Source organism: Falco rusticolus, chromosome 1, assembly GCF_015220075.1.
Source record: "Falco rusticolus isolate bFalRus1 chromosome 1, bFalRus1.pri, whole genome shotgun sequence".
NCBI classification, from domain to species: Eukaryota; Metazoa; Chordata; class Aves; order Falconiformes; family Falconidae; genus Falco; species Falco rusticolus.
This window is the reverse complement of record NC_051187.1, coordinates 40,383,771-40,404,489: the sequence shown is the minus strand read 5'-3', so window position 1 is coordinate 40,404,489 and position 20,719 is coordinate 40,383,771. Positions and strand designations below refer to the sequence as shown.

At 41.6% G+C, this 20,719-nt stretch overlaps 2 protein-coding genes across 12 annotated transcripts in view; one reads left to right on the top strand and one right to left on the bottom strand.

Moving 5' to 3' along the window:
• Window positions 1–17,956, bottom strand: part of TANGO2 (transport and golgi organization 2 homolog) — a 41,756-nt gene extending 23,800 nt beyond the window's left edge. For 2 of the 5 annotated variants that reach the window (XM_037375996.1, XM_037376032.1), the window contains exons 1-2: window positions 14,563–14,656; window positions 5,768–5,889 (exon numbers count right to left, since the gene is read on the bottom strand). In XM_037375996.1, coding sequence (XP_037231893.1) covers window positions 5,768–5,823 — 56 coding nt within the window. In that variant the 5' untranslated portion in view covers window positions 5,824–5,889; window positions 14,563–14,656. Of the gene's footprint in view, window positions 1–5,767; window positions 5,890–14,562; window positions 14,657–15,282; window positions 15,420–17,826 lie in introns of those variants that run through there. The other 3 variants (XM_037376004.1, XM_037376012.1, XM_037376022.1) reach the window with 3 other exon arrangements.
• A 261-nt stretch (window positions 17,957–18,217) lies between these two features.
• Window positions 18,218–20,719, top strand: part of ARVCF (ARVCF delta catenin family member) — a 295,514-nt gene continuing 293,012 nt past the window's right edge. For 2 of the 7 annotated variants that reach the window (XM_037375850.1, XM_037375823.1), the window contains exon 1: window positions 18,874–18,935. The gene's annotated coding sequence lies outside the window, so the exon portion shown is untranslated. Of the gene's footprint in view, window positions 18,749–18,873; window positions 18,936–19,108; window positions 19,349–20,719 lie in introns of those variants that run through there. The other 5 variants (XM_037375833.1, XM_037375816.1, XM_037375860.1 and 2 more) reach the window with 5 other exon arrangements.

Sequence of the window (20,719 nt, the reverse complement as noted above, 5' to 3'; positions counted from 1 at the left end):
ACATGTACTTTGTACTTTGGTAATTATTGTAACTGACACCTGCAGACTTGGTCGAAAGACCAAGTTCAACATGGTATTAAAAAGCAGCAAACATACAAGATAGGACAGGTCTTCCTCAAAAGTTCCAGGCTTGTTAGCAATGCAGATCAGTCAAATTCAATGATAACACTACTTCAAGCCAGTCACTCTGTGAATGTAAAGCAGGTAAGATTAAAGAGTCAGTATAGCCAGACAGTTTCAGAGGAATTTAGAACAGTCTCTATTCTTGGCCTGTGAAAAGCAAAACCCATTTCTCTGTCCATTTCATCCAGCAAAAGTCATTAAAACAAAGCAACTTATTCAGTGTACTCCCTTACAGATCACACCAATACTTTAGGGGGTGTATGTTACAGTCATTTCATTAGCAGTGTTAATACTGCAACACTAGAAAGAAAAGTCTAACTAATCTGACTCTGCACATTCATCTTTTGAGAGTGAGAAAGTTAACATTTTCTGTTATTCAAAAGCAATGGAAGAGAGCACCAGAATCTAAACGTAATGACTTATTGCAACATCAAATAGATGCAGGGTACCTATAAGTAAAAGCTTCAGTTAGAAGTGTTAGTGTTTCTGTGCTGAGAATCAGCAAACACTGCATCTTCAAACCTGTAGATAAGCTTTCATTTGATGCTGCTCTTCATGAGTCTTTTCTCAATCATTATTTTCAAATTTTTTAAAAAAATAAAAAAACCCAAATGTTTTTTGTTGGTAGAACATCCTCACCTGAAGAACAGATAATGGATTTGGCTGATCCAAGTAAAGGGCAAGAGACAACTATAACCCTGGGCAAGTCACATGCTGGAGACTCAGGGCAACAGGTGACTGCAGACACACTTACACAGAACTCCACAACACCATGCCACGATCCAACAACGACAGTTGTAAAGTCCTGCTCATTATTACCCATAACATGACTTACCTTTATTTCAACTGCAAGATTGTGAGCATCCCCCATTCTCTCCAGCTATGTTCCTTAATATTTTATTTTAATGAAATGCCATCTTTCAGAAATCTGCAGATTTTCTTAACCAGTTTCCTATAACCTCAGTATCTTCTTCACTGTTAGTTCCTCCTACCAGCTGCATGCCAATTACATTTACACAGTAGAAGCCACATTTGCTACTGTAAACTGAAGACTATACAATTTTTGTTCTAATTTTTAAGCCACAACACATAAGAATCAATTCCAATGAAATCTCATTACTTAACTTAACATTCAAGTGTACCGACATTTTCAGCAAGTTTCTGGACTTTCCTGCAAGTTCATTTCTTCAGTGACATAATGCTTTAAAACATGATCATGAAGTGTCAGCTGCACATTAGAAATAACACAGATAAAGAATTACAATCAGCTATAGAGAAAATAAGAAAGGCTAACACTTCAGTGGTACCATTTCTGTAAGGAAGATGCTTAGTATTTTGGCCAACAAAGATAGCATCTGTTGGAAAGCACAGCATATGTACATTTTAATATTTCCAATGCCAAATAATCATATCATTCCTTTCACACTTGCATTATTTCTCTTCTTCTAGCTGATTCTAGTCTTCAACCTATAGGCTTTCAGCTGGTTTACCAAATTTCTGTCATCTTGCTTGAATATCCTTCATTTAAAGCATCCATCCTCCTTCTACAGGTTTTTATTTAAGCAAACATCTCTACTGTTAAAAACCAGTTTGGCTGAAGTGTGTTTCTCATTTCCTGAAGTTCCAATTATATTTTGCCTTCAATAATTCTTGATATGAAACCTAGGTTTGTTTATAGTATCTAAATACTAAAAATAAGCAAAGTCTTTCTGGTGTGATTGAATATTTCCCATCTCAAGTTTAATACACAGACTCCTAAATTTAGCGCAGGGCTGGTATACAGGTTTGCTATAATGAAAACATCTTCATTTTGTCTTTTATGAAACATAATCATACTGGAAAGGAGCAGTATCAAGTGACCCCCATCTAATAAACTGCAAAAAGCCTATTCAACTATTTTTATAGCTGAAATATTTCAAATGTATTAGGATTTACGTATTAAGATTTATTTAAATGTTGAGGCAGAGAGATGAAAACATGAGAAATCATTCCATTAAAGCAATTTCCTACAAGGTAATTCAGTTCCATAAAAAAGGCTCTGTGATTATAGCTTTGAAGCTTGAAACATATTTATTTGTAAGATGCACACAGTATAGTTCAGAAAGATGTAAAGGCAGCGTGTTACCTTTGACAATACTAATAGACTATGGTAAAGTGTTTGTTACACTGCACTAAACTTTACTACGAATTTGCCTGTAGAGAAAACACAGAGGAAAAAGGGTAGAATAGCAAGTGGCAAAGGTACAGGAAGATAGATTCATTAGTGTATCACAAAGGTGATCTGTAAGCTTTTTGCTTAATTAGGTGCTCAGGAAAATTGGCCAGTATACTGCTCTAGAAATGGATGCCTACCTGGATGGAAAATTCTCCTAAGTGTTACGGAAAACATGTTTTAGTTTCAGAAAGTTTATTGATTACAGGAAAACGGTCAGTGATACGCATTTGGTCTTTTCAACTTTTAATGCCTACTTTAGACACTTTCTTTTAGTTAGAGATACAATGTAGAGGACAGCTTAGATGGCAAGTTGCCCATGAGCAGGCAGTGTGCCCATGTGCCCAAGGCAGCCAACGGGATCCTGGGGGACATGAGAAGGAGCATGGCCAGCAGGCCAGGGAAGTGATCCTCCCCTCTGCTCTACCCTGGTGAGACTGTCTTCAGGGCTGTGTCCAGTGCTGGGTTCCCCAGTTCAAGAGAGACTGGGAACTACTGGAGGGGGGCAGCAGAGGGCTACACAGATGAAGAGGGGACTGGATCATCTCCCTGATGAGGAAAGGCTGAGAGGAAGAGGGGACTGGATCATCTCCCTGATGAGGAAAGGCTGAGAGAGCTGGGCCTGTTTAGCCTGGAAAAGATCAGACTGAGAGGGGGTCTTATCAATGCGTACAAATATCTTGAGGGCAAGTGTCCAGAGGATGAGGCCAGGCTCTTTTCAGCAGTGCCCAGCGACAGGACAAGGGGCAACGGGCACAAACTGCAACACAAGAAGTTCCTTCTAAATATGAGGAAGAACTTCTTCACCTTGAGAGTGACAGAGCCCTGGCACAGGCTGCCTAGAGAGGCTGTGGGGTCTCCTTCTCTGGAGCCATTCAAACCCGCCTGGAGCGAGACTGTGCTGCCTGCTGTAGGAGACCCTGCTCTAGCAGGGCGCTGGGCCGGGTGGTCCCCAGAGGTCCCTTCCAACAAAGACCATACTGTGACAGTAAAAGTAATTGTAGATGCCTGTTTTTAGTATGCCTGCAGGAGCGGGAATCCCCATTTGGTTGGGAAAACTGTTTCAAGACCTCATCTTGAAATAAACTGAGTTATAGTATAGTGTAAGACACACAAGTTGTCTGGAAAAATTATGCTTAGCAAGAGACCAATATAGAGGGGTCTAACTTGGTCTAATGGCTGTAATACTGTTCAGAGAATTAGGAGGGCTGGGTACCATCCCCAACTGATACTCAAGACCTATGCCCTTCAGAAAGCTGATGCAAAGGTGAAAAAAAATCACAGCAACAATTTAAAAAGAAAACACTTCAACATTCTTCCCAATAAAGAAAAGCAAAAATAGTTATGGTGTGTTAAGGAAAAAAAAAGGGGAGGGGGGACTGAAGTTGCACATCTGATGTTAAGATCTGACACCATGAACACTATGGCTGGCACTTACTGCCTAAACAGATGGTTCAGAGTAGTTTATCTCAGAGGTATAGAGGAAATTGTCGCTTAACAAAAGGTACTAAGAAAATAAAATACAATTAAATATTCCTAAATTTTGGCTAAACAGCATTTTTCTATTTTGACACCAACAGCAAGTTGTTTTCTGCTATAAATCAATAATTTCAATCTCGATGCAACTTTTTTTATAGCAAGAAAGCTATCTTAAGTTTTAATTTTAAATATTGATCAAGGCAGAAAGTTCCCTTGGCAAGCAACTACTGTTTACATCCAAAGGATTTTCCCAAGAGGCATCCAATTGATGAATCTAGTTTTTGCCAGCTAGCAACACAAAAGAAAGTCAGACCAAATAAATGGATATATTAATTCACCTCCAGTCACATCATAAACTAACCCCCTTTAGGCAGATTCCAGAGCCAAAAAGGAATGCACTCCATGGAAAACCAAAGTTTTGGTTCTTATTTCTATTGAACGGCATCTGCTTCTCAATACAAAAGGGCAGAAAACACGTCAACGTAAGGCAGAATGACTCACTGAGCATACTGACTGATGGTTTCTGGATGAATACCAATACCTGTACCACACAAAGTAATATGGAACCTATAAAGTATGTATAAATACAAAAAGCAACAGAACTTCACAGTCATCTTACTGGCCTGAATTGCTCTCTTTCTATTACATACTGAAGGTACTCAAAAGATACTGATGTTGAATATGAACTTTTAAAATTAAGGGCTGTAATGAGAGAGAATATTACAGCAAGTTTAATGTTTGGGAAACTCACTGTACATCATCATCACACCCAGTAAAACTTACCTAGAAGCATGGATGCTTATTTTGTCTGAAGCTTTTGGTTAAACATTTCATACACATGACTTATGTAATTAAAAATTAAAGTGAATTAAAGTTTTAGGTGATAAACTAAAATTTTAACATGACTGTCAATTTAATACCTAAAATTTTAACTGCAAGCAGATTTGAGGGAGGGAGAAGGCTAGGACACTTACTAGAAGTTCCCTACTCTCCAATTCATAGCACTACTTGTTTTACATTGATACAGGAGTATAACCAGTTTGAAAGCACTGAGATTTGATTTCCAGCATTTTCTGAAATTTTAAGTACTTAATTTTAGAAGAAACAGCAACTGAAGATCTTTAAGTACACCTTATCCCCAAAGCAAACTGATAGGCATAAATAACTGCAACGATACCTTGACCTCATCTACCCACACAATAAAAAACAACTGCACCTATTCACAAGCTAGCCATTTCTGTCAAAAACTTAGTGGAAAAGCAAGCAGTGGTAGCCATGGAACAGAGCGCTGAACTAGGCAATGGACAAGAAGGTACTGTCCCTGGGAGGAAACAGGACAAAGTGGCAATTCAACATCAACCAGAAGCTACAGAAGCAGTTAAATTTCAGTATTAGTACCTTCTGGATTCAGCGCACTGCTCTCTTGGCTTACAAGTGTGGACCAGCACATATTAACAGAGGAAAAAGTAATACATAGGGTGGTTAACTGCAACACTTCTGCTTCTAGTACCTGCCCATTACCTTCCAGGCTAAATTCAAATCGTCAGTTTCAAACTGAAAGCCCTAAACATATCTACCCTACTGCAAGAAGGTTACAGCTACAACTGTGATGCCCCAACAAACATGATTCCTCTTAGTTTAAATGATAAAGTAGAAGGCAGGACTTTCAAACTCTGGATTATAATATTTAATGATTTATCCTATACCACATTATAGATCACTAGCAAAAGGTCCATGACTACAAAGCCCAGATCACCTGACAGCCTAAAAACAAAGGGTTCTCAGAAGATTACGTTAAGTCCTCCAATGGGGAAAGTCATGAAGTTAAACATTACAAAAGCATAACTGAACACATAATACTGACTTGAGTTTGTAATCCATATAATGGCTACAAAAAAAATTTTATTTAAAAAGTCATAGAAACAAGTCTGTTTTAGCTAGAACCATCTTTACCTGTATGCATTTTTTGAAACTGGTCGGGGGTCAAATTTGAATAGAAGGATGCACATTGAAGAACTGATGTTTAAATCTCACTTCTTCCACAAAGGCTCAGTGCAAGGTCATTCTGTAATAGCCTACAAAGTAAATAAAGATTACCTATTATATTGCAAATTATAAAAAGATAACCTTGCTTCTCTGCTTAAGTTGGAAGATGGCAATGTTCTCACTCACAGCTCACAATAACAACAAATAAAACAGGACTTCCAGAACAGATTTGTTTCAATGAATGGTTTACTACCAAAATTATTAAGGTAGTTCTTTCAAGGTTATGCTTGGCTAACTCAGATTTTTTAAAAAAAGACACAAGCATCAGGAAAATTCTGACTAAGTCTAGAGTACTAGCAATACATCAAAGAGACTATTATGTAATTTCCTGCTCATTATCAATAAAGTACCACTACTTCCTTCCCCACCCCACCCTCCCAAGCAAGACAAAACGCTTCTGTTCAAATAAAGGAGAAAACAGGACTCAAATTGTTGCAGAAGCTGGGAAACGCCTGATCAAAGGCACTCTCAAACCTGTAAATAAAGTATACTTTAGGCCAAGCTCTTATTAAAATCCAGGAGAAAGTACTATTGTTTACTATTGGGGAAAACATCAGCTACAAATAAAAATATACTGGACCAGAGTGTACATTTTGATGAATAGTTTCCAGCACTTGCAATATGTTTAAAATTCTGGCCATGCTCAGATGGCATGACAAATGTGCTTTCTATTTCAAAACCACGTAACAGCTTTCAGATACTTTGTGCCCCAACGAGAATTTTTCAGTAATAAAACTGCATCCTGATCCTTACTTTTTGTGGCTGCTAAAACAATTATCAGAATGCTACCAACCAACCAACCACACATTACCATGTTTTACTGCTACCAAGATTTTCTTCCATGCAAGTTTTCAAGGTAGGTGAAGAGGGGAGGGGGACAGGTAGAATTCAACACCACAGCCCTAAGGCCATCTCAGCAACTCAGTGACTGATGCAACTTCAGTTCAAAAACTAGGATTTTTAACTATACTTCCAGATATGTAAAAAGTGTCTCTCTCTTGCTCTTTAATTTCCATATAATTTACCATGAGAGATACCAGGAAACAGATGACCTCGACTACATTCCATATTACCAGAAGCCACCAGAAGCATTACAAGTGTAAATGCTACAAGTGCAGCATTTACACAGATTTTTTTAATTAACAGCTTGCCAGTAACTGCAGGCTCCTGTTAAGTCACAGTTCAGCACTAGAACTAGCCTGCTGTTGCTGTCATGGCACGAGTTCAGTCTTGCAATCTAGTATTCTGCAAAGAGTTGCAGGACTAAACAACTCACAAAGAGGTGCAACACTCCTGACGCACTTGCCAGAGCACAAGAAAACTAGCGCAAGGGAGTGCGTGTATATATCTCGATCTAAAGATTTTAAAGTATTTTAAATTCTGTTCTACGACAAAAAGGAACTTCCCTTCCAAGATTACTTCATAACCTACTAGCTAAGAGCAGCAATAGCCTAGCTATCCCAACTATTTTCTGTTTAACAGATTACACAGTAAGACATTAGAGAAAACAGAATTAAATCAAGATGCAGACTTGAATTTTGGATAACTGATTTGCCAGCCAGGTGTTTAAAAAGATCAATAGCCAGCTTTATTTAAAAAAATCTAATCAGATTTTGGAAGGTGTTATCACCCTTTTCAGGCTCCTATTGCCGAATTTTCAGCAGACTACAACCACACTGGACCCATACAACTGAACTACCAGTTCCAGAAGGCCTGGATCGTCTATATACAGATCTTGTTAGCTTTTCACAAAACTCAGGATCTTGTACCCCAGCTGTTTTATGTCACTAAGCATAAATAACACTGACCCGTTCATGCCTTGCACTCTAACTCTTAAAAAGAAACTGAAGCAAAACAAAATTACAGTCACAGTTCAAATCACAGAGCACAAATTTCCTAGAGCAACAGCTTATGAAATAGAGCACAGTGCCATTTCCAGGTAATATAAAACATAATACAGCTGTAGGTATTTTTGAAACCTTTTACATTTACTTTTTACTTTAAATTTCTGATGCTGTCCCAATATCCAAGCAGTATCTATAAGCCATAACTCATCTCAGTTTCCTTATTCAGGATACCATTTCTTCTTTCAGAAGGGATTTAAATTGCAGATCTTCCTATTCGTGATTTCTCCTCTGGAACACGACATTGTTTTTTATTCTGCACAAGCTACCTTTCTTTTAACCTTGTCTTGCTTTATGTCCTTCTCTCACCTCCAAACCTACTTTGCTTTGTCATTGGACATTTATTTTTCTGTCTCCAGAACATGGTAGATGTGTTTCTTCAGGACTCAGGCTCTTCAGCATGCTTATTGTGCAGCCAGAACATAGTCATGAGGATTATTATCTTCCGCTCACTCAACAGCGCCTTCCAAACAGGCCCCTGCCATACACTTGTCAATCCAGCCAGCCTTGTGGAGGAACTACTCATTGGCTAACTGTAGGAACCTGAGGTATTGTCAAGTCTGGCAGATTTTCCCCATCAGAAGACTGGACCCCCAAATAATCCTCTCTGGGATGCACAATCCTATAGCACCGGCATCCAGCAAGGTTAGAGCAAATAACAGTCACCCCTCTTTCAGGAAAGATACAAATCTCACAGTGGTTACTGTTCATGTAACTTAGTGCACAGGCTACACAGAAATCAAACAGGAGATTCCACTCCCCACCTCACCCCTTCAAAAAGGGAATCTTTGCTGAAGTCATTACTGATGAGAGACTCTGATTAGGACAGACTAGACCTTTCAAGCCCTGCTCCCAACTTCACTGTTGGAACATTGCAGTAAGTGTCAAACTATGAACAAAGATTGATTTTAGCTGACTACTGCTCTTCTGTTCCTCAAGCAACCTTCCCACAGACAGCTCCACAATAAACGAAAACGGCACCCTGACCTTGACAACAACTTGACTGAACATAAAACTGGGAGCAGGAAGAATGTCAGTGAACAACTGTGCTGCACCAGACTCAGTGCTGAGCAAGACATCTTCCTTCCTGTTCCAAGTTCAGTAGGTGGGAAGTTCTGTACACAACTGCTCTCCACTCTCCTCAGCCCCTGATAGCTCAATAAGAGGTGCAGGCCGTGTTTATAAGCTACGTTGTAAAGATGCAAATAATATGCTGCACCAAAAAGGAAAAGCAAATGAGTTGCCTATTAACAGACTATGTTAACATTAGCAGTTAGGAAAGCTAAAGCTGGTAATAGCATTTGAAGAGGCAGTCTTTTGTGTAAAGTCATATATTTGAACACACAAACTAACATACGTTACTGAATCTGCTACTGCTAGTTGTGCTTGTACCAAAAAAAGTGCTAGTGATTTCAATTATGCAGATTTCAATTTTACAGTTCAAATCTTTGGTTTTCCTTCTCCCCCTAGTCTGCAGCCTACAGGGGACGTAAACTTTTTGTCTCTGAACCAGAAAGCTACTGGAACCAAGCATTAGCCAGCGAGTCATGTGAGACACTGATGATGCCGAAAGCAGTACTGCAGAAGTCTCCAAAAGCAGCAGTGGCACAGGACTGATCCTAATCATAGCTCTGACAATTCAGGTTGCAAAGTACTTCTTGGAAGCCCACAAAAATTGTTGTTGGAAGCCCACAAAAACAGATTATGTTTGCTAAAATAAATTACAGAATCTCAAAGAGCTTCAGTTTGTCTTTAAGAGATGTGCTGAAAAGTTATATTAAAAATCTAGATAGAGTGATTTCTTGCCTTTTTGTTGAGCAACTTGTTATAAAAATACAATAGTGACTTAAATTCAGTTTAATAAGCAGTTCCATTGTAATTACAACTTTGCATGTCCTCCAGAAGGTAAAGGGCTAAAAGATCTTCTTCCAGTCTACAGCTGAGAAGTACCCATTTACAGCATCAGCACAAATATGGTAGGTAATCCTCAAAATCTTTTTTTTTCTTTGACAAAGTGCAAAGCAGCATACTTGGTGAAAGCAGGCATATAAAATACAATTTTAGTGGGCAACTGTCACTGACTATTCTTGCTGACTATGGAGATATGAGTCCTAGTATTCATTAGGTGTCCTGCCAGATAATCAAATGGATTACTCAATACAAAACTGTTGACAATCACTCATAAAGACTACTATTTTAATAAACAGGCTTCAGCCTCCATTAGCTGATTTATTGAAGCTATTTCAAATAATCAATTCAGTCCAGCTGTTTGTACAGTTACTGGTCAACATAAAGCTTATATAAAAGTGACCAGCCAGAAAACAGCAGCAGAGTAAGTTTGTCAGACTCACCACAGTTATCTACAGGGACAAATATTTTCAACACTTCAATGCCTTTCTAGAATCCATGTTCATTATTATGAGGTACTACTGCTTTAACAGAAGTATCTTTTTGTCACCCCATCAACCCTGCTTGATGTTATTACAGTTCTTTTAAGTTACATTTGGGCTTTGACTAACTACAAATACCAAAACAGCATTACTTATCTTGGGCTCAAGCGTAAGTGTTTATAGGTCCTACATAAACAGTCCAACTTTTTTTTTTTTTTTTTTTAACTCAGAAGTGTTTAAGCCAGCTAAAATAGAGCTACTCCTTAAAATAGCAGCGATACTTAATTGGCAAAGGATGCAACCAATGCATTATGGTATCTTCTTTAATCAAAGCTGATGTTGCATTTGCGACACCTGTTGTGTTTTTATACCCAGGGCTGGATGTTAGCCTTAAAATGCTTACATGAAAACATATTGTAAGTCAAATTCAAATTTGGATATTCTGAAATTTAAGACAACTAACAAACACTAAGAGGAAAACAACCTGAAGAGAGGCTGTCATAGACATAAATACATAGATTTTTAATATATAAAAAAAAAAGTCTTCATACAGGTGTAATTCTTTCAAGCTCATATTCATGTAACAGAGGGTGCTGCAACTATGGGAATGAGATAAGCGTATCGCACAGAGCTAGCATCACAAAGCAGATATGCTCAACTCAGCCTTCTTGTCATTCATCGCCCACAGATCAAGGAGAGGAGAGGATGAAAAAGATTAGGTCAGCACTGGTTTCCACACTTGCAATTTGATCCTACAGAAAGTCCAAAGCTTGATCAAAAGCTGACTTTCTAGCTCCACTTCAGCAGAAAATGTGTCCTCAGAAATATTCTTACAGACACAGGGGGTGGGTTTGTCAAAAAAGCAGAAAGTTCAAATAAAAAAGGCTAATTTGTGGCACAACACATGCCTTCTGTTTTTCTTTTATGAAGACAATACAGCCGGAATATACATACTGAGCAACATGGCAAGGCCTGCAGAATGGGGGAAAAAAAACCCCTTCGCTCTAAGGCGAAGACACGAAAGATACTTTCTGGATAATGAGATTTTATAAGACAACAGTTATCAAGGATGACATGACAGCAACAATCTCCTATTTCCGTAATATGTTTCTCATTTGCTGTCTAACTTAGGCCTAATACACATAAACCAGCTTGACAAAAATTACAAACATCCTGTAATTAAGCGTTCTGCTCCAAATGGCACTGCTAATTTGGAAACAACATTAAAGTAACTAACATTCTTATGCTATGCTAGTGCACTGTTAGACAGTACAGTGTGTTGTTTTGCTCATTTTAACTATCTGTTAAAAAGCCCGAGTGGATCCGTGCCAGCATAAGGTAGCATTTAAAGGGACTATCAAGAGACCAAAACATGATAGATGGTGTATGTTCCTTTCATAGGGTTCTACCATCATTTGGTTGATTAGAAGCAATCAGTTCACAATTTGGCATAAAACCATTTTACTCTTAAGAACTCCCAGTAGCCGCCTTTGAAAAATGAAGCCATTTGTTATGTATTTTGTTTTCACAAATGAAGCATCATAAATAACATCTGTCAGTTACTGCAGTGATCTCAATTGCTTCTCAACTGATCCAAAACTGTTGTTTAGGTGCAGTCTAAGAGACAGCTAAAGATCATTAGTCACTGGATTCTGATAGTTTTATGTACCACAACAGTAACTTGTAGTCAGCAGAGTCTCAAGCTATTTTACTGCTTCTTTTGAATTTGTCCAAAGTAAACTGAGAACTACACACCTCAAATGCCCATGAAAGAATAAAACTGGAGGCATTTTCTTCCAGTAGCAGAATGAGATTTTTGGTTTTATACTGAACTTCAAAATAATGGAAAATAAGAGATGTTTGATTAGTTTTTAGAAGTACTCTACCTTTTTTTTTTTCCTCTCACAGAAAAGTGTCTCACAGATGCATTTTTAAGGCATTTTACTGATCTGCTTTTGTACTTCCTGTGTGTAGCACATGCTCCTGTGTAGTAATAATAATCATTCAGGATAAAGATGAGGTGGAATAGATAGATCCATGATTGGATGCCTTTCAGGTTGCTCTGTACAGAGACAATTTATAACGAACCTAGGGTTTGTAACCTTACCAAGGTGAAGAGTCAGTCTTCACAGCAAGAGACAGCAATGCAAAGTAGAACACTTACAAAACAACAGAAAATAACACGTAAGTTGCATGCCATTTCCAAGTTTAATAAGCTAATTTTATTTTCAGCTCCTCAATTTTTCCTTCTGGTATCTTAATACACTAAATCCACTATACAGCTCCCAAGAGAAAGAAAGGCCAGTAAACAGCACCTTTCACCACACCATGTTTTGAAAATATCTGCAAGGGATGGAGTAAGGCAGCCTTTCCCCCAGTTTAAGACTGTTAGCTTCTCCTCTAACACAGATCTGCAGACCCAGAGTCTTTTGCTAGACAACTTCCTCCTTTTAGGCAAAGACTGATATTTTTAGCTTTCACAATTCTTAGGTTTTCTTCAACAATGAACTAGCCAGGAGTCCTTTTTTGGGGTAAGAAGCTCTATTTTCCATTCCTTATACACAGAAAGTCTATGTTACAAGTAGCTGAAGGACATATGTACTATAAGAATCATTTATCCTTTTTCTATCTACTCTTAGCTCTTCCCTAGCGATGTTCCGCTAGACCTTCCCAGAAAAAGAATACTAGTCTATATGGATCTTCAACCTGACCCAGTATGGCTGGTCTTACATTCTTAATCTTAACTTCCTTTGATGGAAGTGCTGCAATCACCAATTATAAGTGTGGGTTTATTCCCACTCTTCTTACCTTCATCTACAGTAACTCTGACCTTACTGCCTACTCTGAACAAAACTTAAGAGGGCCCATGGGCTGACACACACCCTGCAAACCTGTGGGGAAAGAAGGGACCAAGAAAAAAACCCCCACAAACCCCCAGAACTTAAGTAGATGAAAAAAGTCCTACAAGTACCCTTACTCAAAAAAAAATATTTCAAGACTGCAGATACAAAATGAACACTGTAACACAAAAAGAGTTTCAAAGCTATTGCTTTGAGTTCAAACAATCCTTCTAGGAGACATAAGGCAAGGACAATAGAATTTTATTAGTTCTGCTGTTAACAAAGTTATCTATTTAATTGTAATTTTAACGTACTCTAAAAAAAGCACATCCATAAAACTAATTTGGCTGATCACTATCAACATCCAGCAGGTTCACTTGGAATTGCTCTCACAGGAGCACCATTCCTGTCTAGGTCTACCAACTTTAATGCAGGTATGTTCTATTGTCTGATTGTTTCCACTTTTGAGAATTTAGTTGCTATGGTGGTAGCTGTCCTCCTACTGACTCTGGAACAAGCATAAGTAGTTAACAAGAGAGGTGGGTAACCCCACTGAAGCGCTGCCAAACATACCAAAACGTTTACAAACAAAAATACTAGCCCACTCTTTAGCTGCTTCATTTAAAATTTTAACGGAGTATTTATAATGAAAATAGATAGCGAGTTGGCTTCAGTTAGAGCAGGGATACTGGAATCTCTGTATAGCCAGGATCAACTCAGTCAAACTACTACCAAGAACCGTAAGAAACCTGAAAACAACTCAACTAAAAAAGTTACAGAATGTAACTGAAAAATGTCAAGTTTCTGTTACATATTTTGACATTTTCAGAACAGCTCGATATACAGTGGAGAGCAAGCTGGTGATCGAGTGTGTCTTAGAGCCACCCGCATCCCGTTAACCTCATATAATCACAAAACAAGTCTCTCCAAAAACCTCGTGTTTTCAATACCTGCAAACGGAAACATCATTAGTTTTCAGCGTCTTTCTGTGACTATTTTTTGAGAAATTGCCACTGAAATGATCACCATGCATTAAAACGATTACGTTCTCAAACGTGACAGAACCGTGCGTGACACAAGCACCAGCTAGCCACCGCCAACCCAACAACGAAGTGCCATCGCATAATTAAGAAAACAAAAAATGGTTGATAATTTAAAGTATTTCAGTAGTTGCTCCTGAGAAATTTAGGTGAAAAAAACGTTTTCTGAGCACAGGACGCGCAGAGGCGGCGTTCTCCTTGGCGCCGCTCGCTGAGGGGAGGCAGGCAGCGCCAGAGCACTGGCGCCCGGCCCGCAGGGGCCTGCCCGCCCGCCACGCAGCCCCCGCTCCCCAAACCGAGAGCCCCGCACCTCACGGCCCGGCTGCGCCCGCCGCGGGCTCCGGCTCCCCACGCGGGACAAGCAAAGCCACTCCAGGCTATTCTTGTCTCTGGCCCCCGCCCGTGCCAGCAAAGTACGAGCCAAGAGAGGCGCCGGCCTGCGTGGGACAAGGACTCTGGGCAGCGGGGCCGCACCAGCCCCGTGAGGGAAGGGCCCTGAGAGAAAAGCCCGCCAAACCCCGCACTCACCCAGCTCGCGCCGCGGGCCCCAGCACATCCCCAAAGCACCGTTTCCGGGAGCGCAGCCAGTTCAAAACAACACCCGGCCCTATTGGCTGCGGGCGCCTCGCCTCCCCGCGCGCTATTGGAGGGAAAGCAACCCCGCCTCTCCTTCTCAAGCTGTCATTGGCTGGTTTACACACACTGCCCGGTGGGTGCCGCCCGCTCCCTTTCCCCTCAGTGGCCCGGGCGTCGAGGGGCGCCATGAGAGGGGCCGGGCGCGCCATCACAGGAGCTGTGGGTGCCATGAGAGGGGCCGGGGGCTCCTGACAGATGCTGTGGCCGTCATGAGAGGAGCTAGAGGCGCCATGAGAGGCACTGTGGCTGCCATCACAGGAGCCATGACTGCCTGCTCCCTGCCGGGCCCTGAGGAGAGGCCTGCTGCACTGCCTGAGGGGAACCCGCCATGGGGTCCACTGAGAGGCGATGGCGCTGCATGCTAGGGGTCACCTCTGACACAGTCCCATATCCATGTCCACCACAGTGGTCTGGAGAAGTCGTTTCTGATATTGTATAGTCCATGGGCTGCTTCTTGGCACCTCAGCCTGTTTCCAGTATATTTTGTTTCCAGGTATGAAAAAATAACATCAAAGGCCTGGTCTGAGCTTCAAAGGGCTCGTACCTCTGAGAACTGATACACCCAGACCTGGGCTGTTGACAATCATAGCGAGTTTGGATGTAGCTACTTACCAGTTTCTATAATACAGTCTCTGCATGGGATGTGTGCTAACATGGCTAACTTCAGGAGAGATTCTGCTTCCAGAAAGGCCCAAAAGTCATTGAGCCCTGAGCTTGCAATGGCATGAATTCAGGCCAGGACAGCTTTCCTGAGGATTGAGGAAAACACAATCGACAAAGTCAAATTTGCTTTCACTTATTAAGCACAGCATGCATGATCAGAACTGATAATTAAACATCCAGTAATTTACTTAGACCTGCAGATTTAGGCTGGGATTGGATCTGTGCCACCTTTTTGTCCTCTCATACTGAAATATTAACTTACTTGTGGGTTTTTCACACAAGATTTTGAACTTTATTTCTGACTTTTTTTTACGGGTGGCAACACAAGAGGGTTTCAGTGGAGCCTGTAAATTAAAACTGTTTTATGGTGAAGCCTATAAGGGAAGACCAAAAAAGCCTTGACAGCTCTTCTAGATTCCAACACTGATAAAGACAGTACACGCAAGATATGGAACACTAATGAAAAGAACTCCCAAGGGTATATGAGTGTGTAATGTGGCTTGTGAGACAAAACCTTTCAACCTAGATGCAGAAAACCTGAAGTCAATTGTTAGCTTTACCACCGCTCTGGCATATGACATTGAGCAAGTTCACCTCAACACTTTCTTTCTTCATTGTCAACAATGGAATGATACCCTTGACCTTTGCAAGGTCTTTTGAGATCTACTGATGAAAATTGCTGGGTGAGTATATTATCATCATTTTTTGTACTACTGCTTTTGAAGCACAGTAATAGATTGTAGTTATTACCTAAATATATGAACCTTGATACATATAATCCTAAACCACATTTGTTTTCAGGTACAGTGTTGTTATTTAAAACAGTTATCTGATGAATAAGCAAATTATAAAAATCTCTTAATCTGTTACACCAAAATTGGTAAAATGCATGCGTATCAAATATGACTTATTGTACTTTGCTGTCACTGTTTCTTGAAGTATAGACTCATCACTGTGACCAAAGATTATTTAGCTTCTATGCTTGGCACTCATTAAAAATCTTTAGATTATATAGGTCTGCAAACCTTCAGTAAGAGTTATGCCCATGGGAAGAAGGTAAGCTGTCCATAGCCTTAAAACTTAATGGCATTAGTTTGTACCGATTTTTAATTTTTTTCATTATTTTTAATACATATGGGAAATTAGAGTAATTTTAAAACATTTTTAGGTTTCCCAAAACCAGCCCACTGCAAGGACTTGTGAACTACTGATTTGGTGGCTGTTCAGACGCTTCCTTCTATTTCTTGTGTCTACTTTTTGTTCTGCCGAAAGCAGCTCGGTTATTGTTGTCCCTTTTAGACCCTGTCCTAGGGGATCTGTGTATAGCTCCCACTGTTTGTCAAACTCCAGTACTCTGATCCCAAGTAGGCAGTGATTCTGTATCCACTTTAAGGATCTTTAATGAATTAGACAGTGGCACTGGCTTTCAGCACAGAACCTTTATTGGAGAAAGCTAAGAAACAAGCTGAAGCTTAGTGAAAAGCTTGCAGAATTGTCCCGAGTTTGTCTCAATAACCAAGAGTCCTGAAATTTGTTTTAAAACTTTGCTCTGTCTTTTAAGTGCTGGAATGCATGTTGTTTGGAATGTATAAAGCACACCTTAAATGCATTTAAGTAACTTTTCCCTCAGAGTTCTCAAAAAGTAGTTGCTAAAGAGATGTCAGTGACCTACGCAGAGTTTTCTAGAGATCAGTTCCTGCTGCTCTGATCCTACTTGGTATCTCTACCAATTGTCTAGATTATGCAAGATCTTTACTAGTAAAATCTGTAGTTTAGTAGACGAGTGGATAATTCACGACTGATTAGTTGCAGAATCATCTGATGTGCCCAGTTAAATCATCCCAGTCCAATATAATGTGCTTTTAATGTCAGAAAACACGAGCAAACATATCTGGAAATAAAGAATGCAGGGATGGGGGCTAGCTCTGCCAAAAGTACTTCAGAAAAGAATTTAGCTGTTACAATGTTTCAACGTGACCTCTCCAGGTAATACTGTGGTAAACTGGACTAAACTAGTCCTTTAATGTATAAAATGCAGCATGTATAGGAGCGGCAAAGGAGTGCTTTTGTCCGAAGCACTGGTATCACTGGCACACTGGCACCACGGTTAGGGAGGGCAAACCCACTGGAAATCAATCAGAGAAGGAACATAAAAATAATGAAGGGGGTAGGACAGTAAGGTATAAAAGAGGGCTGTAGGAAGCTCAAGCCATGAGTCTGAGAGGTGACTGGATCACAGCCCACAGACCGCTGCAAATAGCGAAAAGGGCAAGCTGGACAAATCCATAGGGACCGTGCGCCAGCATTTCCTGGCTGCATTGCACCTGACAAGGCCTCTGTCACAGCACGCTATGCAGACATCAGCCGGGCCTGGAATCTCCCGCCCTGCAGCTGTGCAAAGCACCGGTTCGTTCCCCAGGCGCAGCAAGCCTTCAGCCGTGCTGCAAGGCGGAGGGCTCAGCGCTGCAGGCCGGTTCGCGCGCTTTCGCGTACCCGTCCGGTGAGGTGAGAGCGGTCCCTGCTGCTCCTGCCGAACGCACATGGCCAGCGCCCCGCTCCCGCGGGCAGCGGCCGGCAGCGCCGTGTCCCGTACCCCGCTCCCGCCCAGGGCTGGCGGACGGCGCCTCACGCTGCGCTGCAGCGGCTGCACCGGCCGTTCCCGCCGACCGCCTGCCGCGCTGCTGCCCCGCGCGCTCCCCCAGGGGCCGGGCCGCCCCGCGCGGACGGACATTCCCGCCGGCCAATGCCGCGCCGAGCGAGCGGCCAGTGAGCGGAGCGCGCCGGGAATGCACCAATGCGCCTTCAGTTGCTGGGCGCGATCGCACAGGAAATGCCCAATAGGAAAATTCGCGCCGCGGGGGCAGCGCGGCGGTCTGTGTGTCGGTCGCAGGCCGGCGGCGTGAGGCCGGGGTTGCGGCGGGGCTGCTGTGGGGGGGGAGGGTCGTGGTCTCGCTGCCTTCCTCGGCCCGCCGGCCGCTGTGGCGGGGGCAGGCGGCGGTGCCGCTTACCTTACGCTGGTACTTCCTCCCCCCCCGGTGTGAATGCTGAGGAGCGATAACGCCGTGCTGAAAAAAAAAGAGAGTTAGAAAGATGAAACCAGCACGGCCAGAGCGGGAAATGTGTTCCCTTCGCCCGGTGGGCCTCTCCTGAGGGACGCTCGGCCGGGGCGGCTGCGTGGGCGGTTATTTTCCGAAAAGTAATTTCGGAAGGTCATGCATTTTTCGGCGTTGCCCTTGGACCTTTTTTTGGAGCGGCCGTGGGGCTACTGGGCAGACCCTACTCACCCGCTGGTCGCCGAGCTGGGCTGCGGGAGCGGGGCCCGCAGGGCCTGATGGCAGCGGGTTTACGTGCTTTGTAGAGAAGAAAAATTCCCCCGTGTGCTTTAAAAACGCAGCCAAAAATCACAGTAGAAAAGGTAAATGCAAGAAAAGGTAAATGCAAGAAAAGGGTTAATAATTGCTTCCACCTCCCCCTCCTTCCCTCTCCCCCCCCCCCCCCCCCCCCCCCGGTTTGGATAAAGATGGTCTTGGATACCCTTTGTAAATAGGAATGTGGAGGTGGGAGGGGAAAATCAGCCCGACTCCCTCTACTATGTCGTCTCGGTGGGTAAGAAGGCGATAGCGGGGCTGATGCAGCCCGGGTGTTACCCCGGGGGATCGCGCGGGGGGACGGAGGCTCCTTCCGCGGGAGCCGGGCACCCGCGGGGCCGCGCCGGAGTGGGGAGGGCGTGAGCGGCGAGCGGGAGCGGCGCGGAGGGGGCTCCTGCTCCCGGGGAACGGGAAGCGAGAGGGGAAGACAAGGGGCTTTCGCTGATATGCTGCTCAGTGGTTGCTGAGTATTTTATTGAAGAGTTGTGTGTGGGGGGTTTCTTTCTTTTTTTTTTTTTTTTTCTTCTTTTTTTTGTATGTTTTGTTTTTTGGTGTGTTTTTTATGTGGGTACACCCACCTCCTTGAAGCCAGCAGAAGCAAGGAAAATAAGCTGAGGACAGAGAAATAAGGGAAGACGGAGGAGATGGTGAGCAGATCATTGGGTTGGGGGGAATGAATGAGGCTGCCGGGCTATTTTCTGTGAGAGGTTCTTGCAGGGTGTAGTACGTTTGGGATGATTTTACATCACGATTGCAGACTGGCTTGCTTTGTTTGCTAAAGATTGCTATTTAAGGTTTAACAGCGGTTATCAGCTTATTGTGAGATATGCAACGAGGAGCTGATGTATATGAATGGCTAAAATTATATACGCAAGCCACACACACAAGCAACCCCTAAACAAATCAACATTGTATTAATCCTGTAATATGATGGGCAGCTCTTGACATGGAGGGAAGTCATTGCTCAGGTTATTTGTGGCATGCATAAGAGATGAATCTCTTTGTAGCAAAGCCCAAACAAAACTAACCTATTTCTTCACAAACGTGAAATCCATTACAGACTTATAAGCCAAAGTTAGGGGTGTCTTTTTCTTTTCATTTTTCCTGCAGTATTGCTATACATGATTAAAATTGAATGTTTGCAAAAACTTGATCAACTCTTTAAAATGATCACTTCTAGCATGCAAATAATAAAGACTGTCTTTCTCCCTTTCTCTTTCTTTTTTTAATGTAAGCACTTGTTTGTGTATGTGGAAGGGGGAATTATTATAACAAGTACTTTGTGTTTTACAGTGTACTGTTGTGCCTTAGGTAGGTCACAATACAAAATGTGATTCTTAGCATGTTGAAAAAAAAAAAAAACCAAGCAGATTTTTTTTCCTATCAAGTAAAACCTGTTTTTATACTAATAACATCTTAACACTAGATACAAGTTTGTGGGAAAAAAACCTGCTATTTTTTATTAATGGGAATGCTTTATGATAAAATCATGGTTCTAAATGACAGAATATTGACATTGGCTGATTGTATCTTCCTGTGGATGAAGTGCTGCAGTCTGTATTAAGTACATTAGCCCTGTAAGGTTCCATAAATTTAAACATACTTTGTTTACAAAATTGTGCAGGACTGCATGGTGCAGTAGTAAAATCTGAAATTTTAGTGGCTTTAGAAATGTTGCAAGGCACTGCAAAAGAGAAAAAATGCAGCTTAATATTAAATCTTCCGTGGAAAGAAAGGATTTGTTATAATAAAGTAGCACAGGATATACATGGTGACTAAAGTAACTGAAAGGGCTGGATAGTTTGGCGTTTCTACAGGAAAAATAAGTTGTGAACTATGCTGTGATCTTTATCATGCAAGATATTTGGATGGATGGCAGTTATATTTATTTTAAGCAACATCTCTCTAAATGCTTGCCTGAAATATTTAAATTATATGCTCCATTAGGCAAATGGATTTATCTTCCCATTACTTGGCTGAAGGAATGTATTAGGAGGGCAGGGTTTAGAAGAACAATA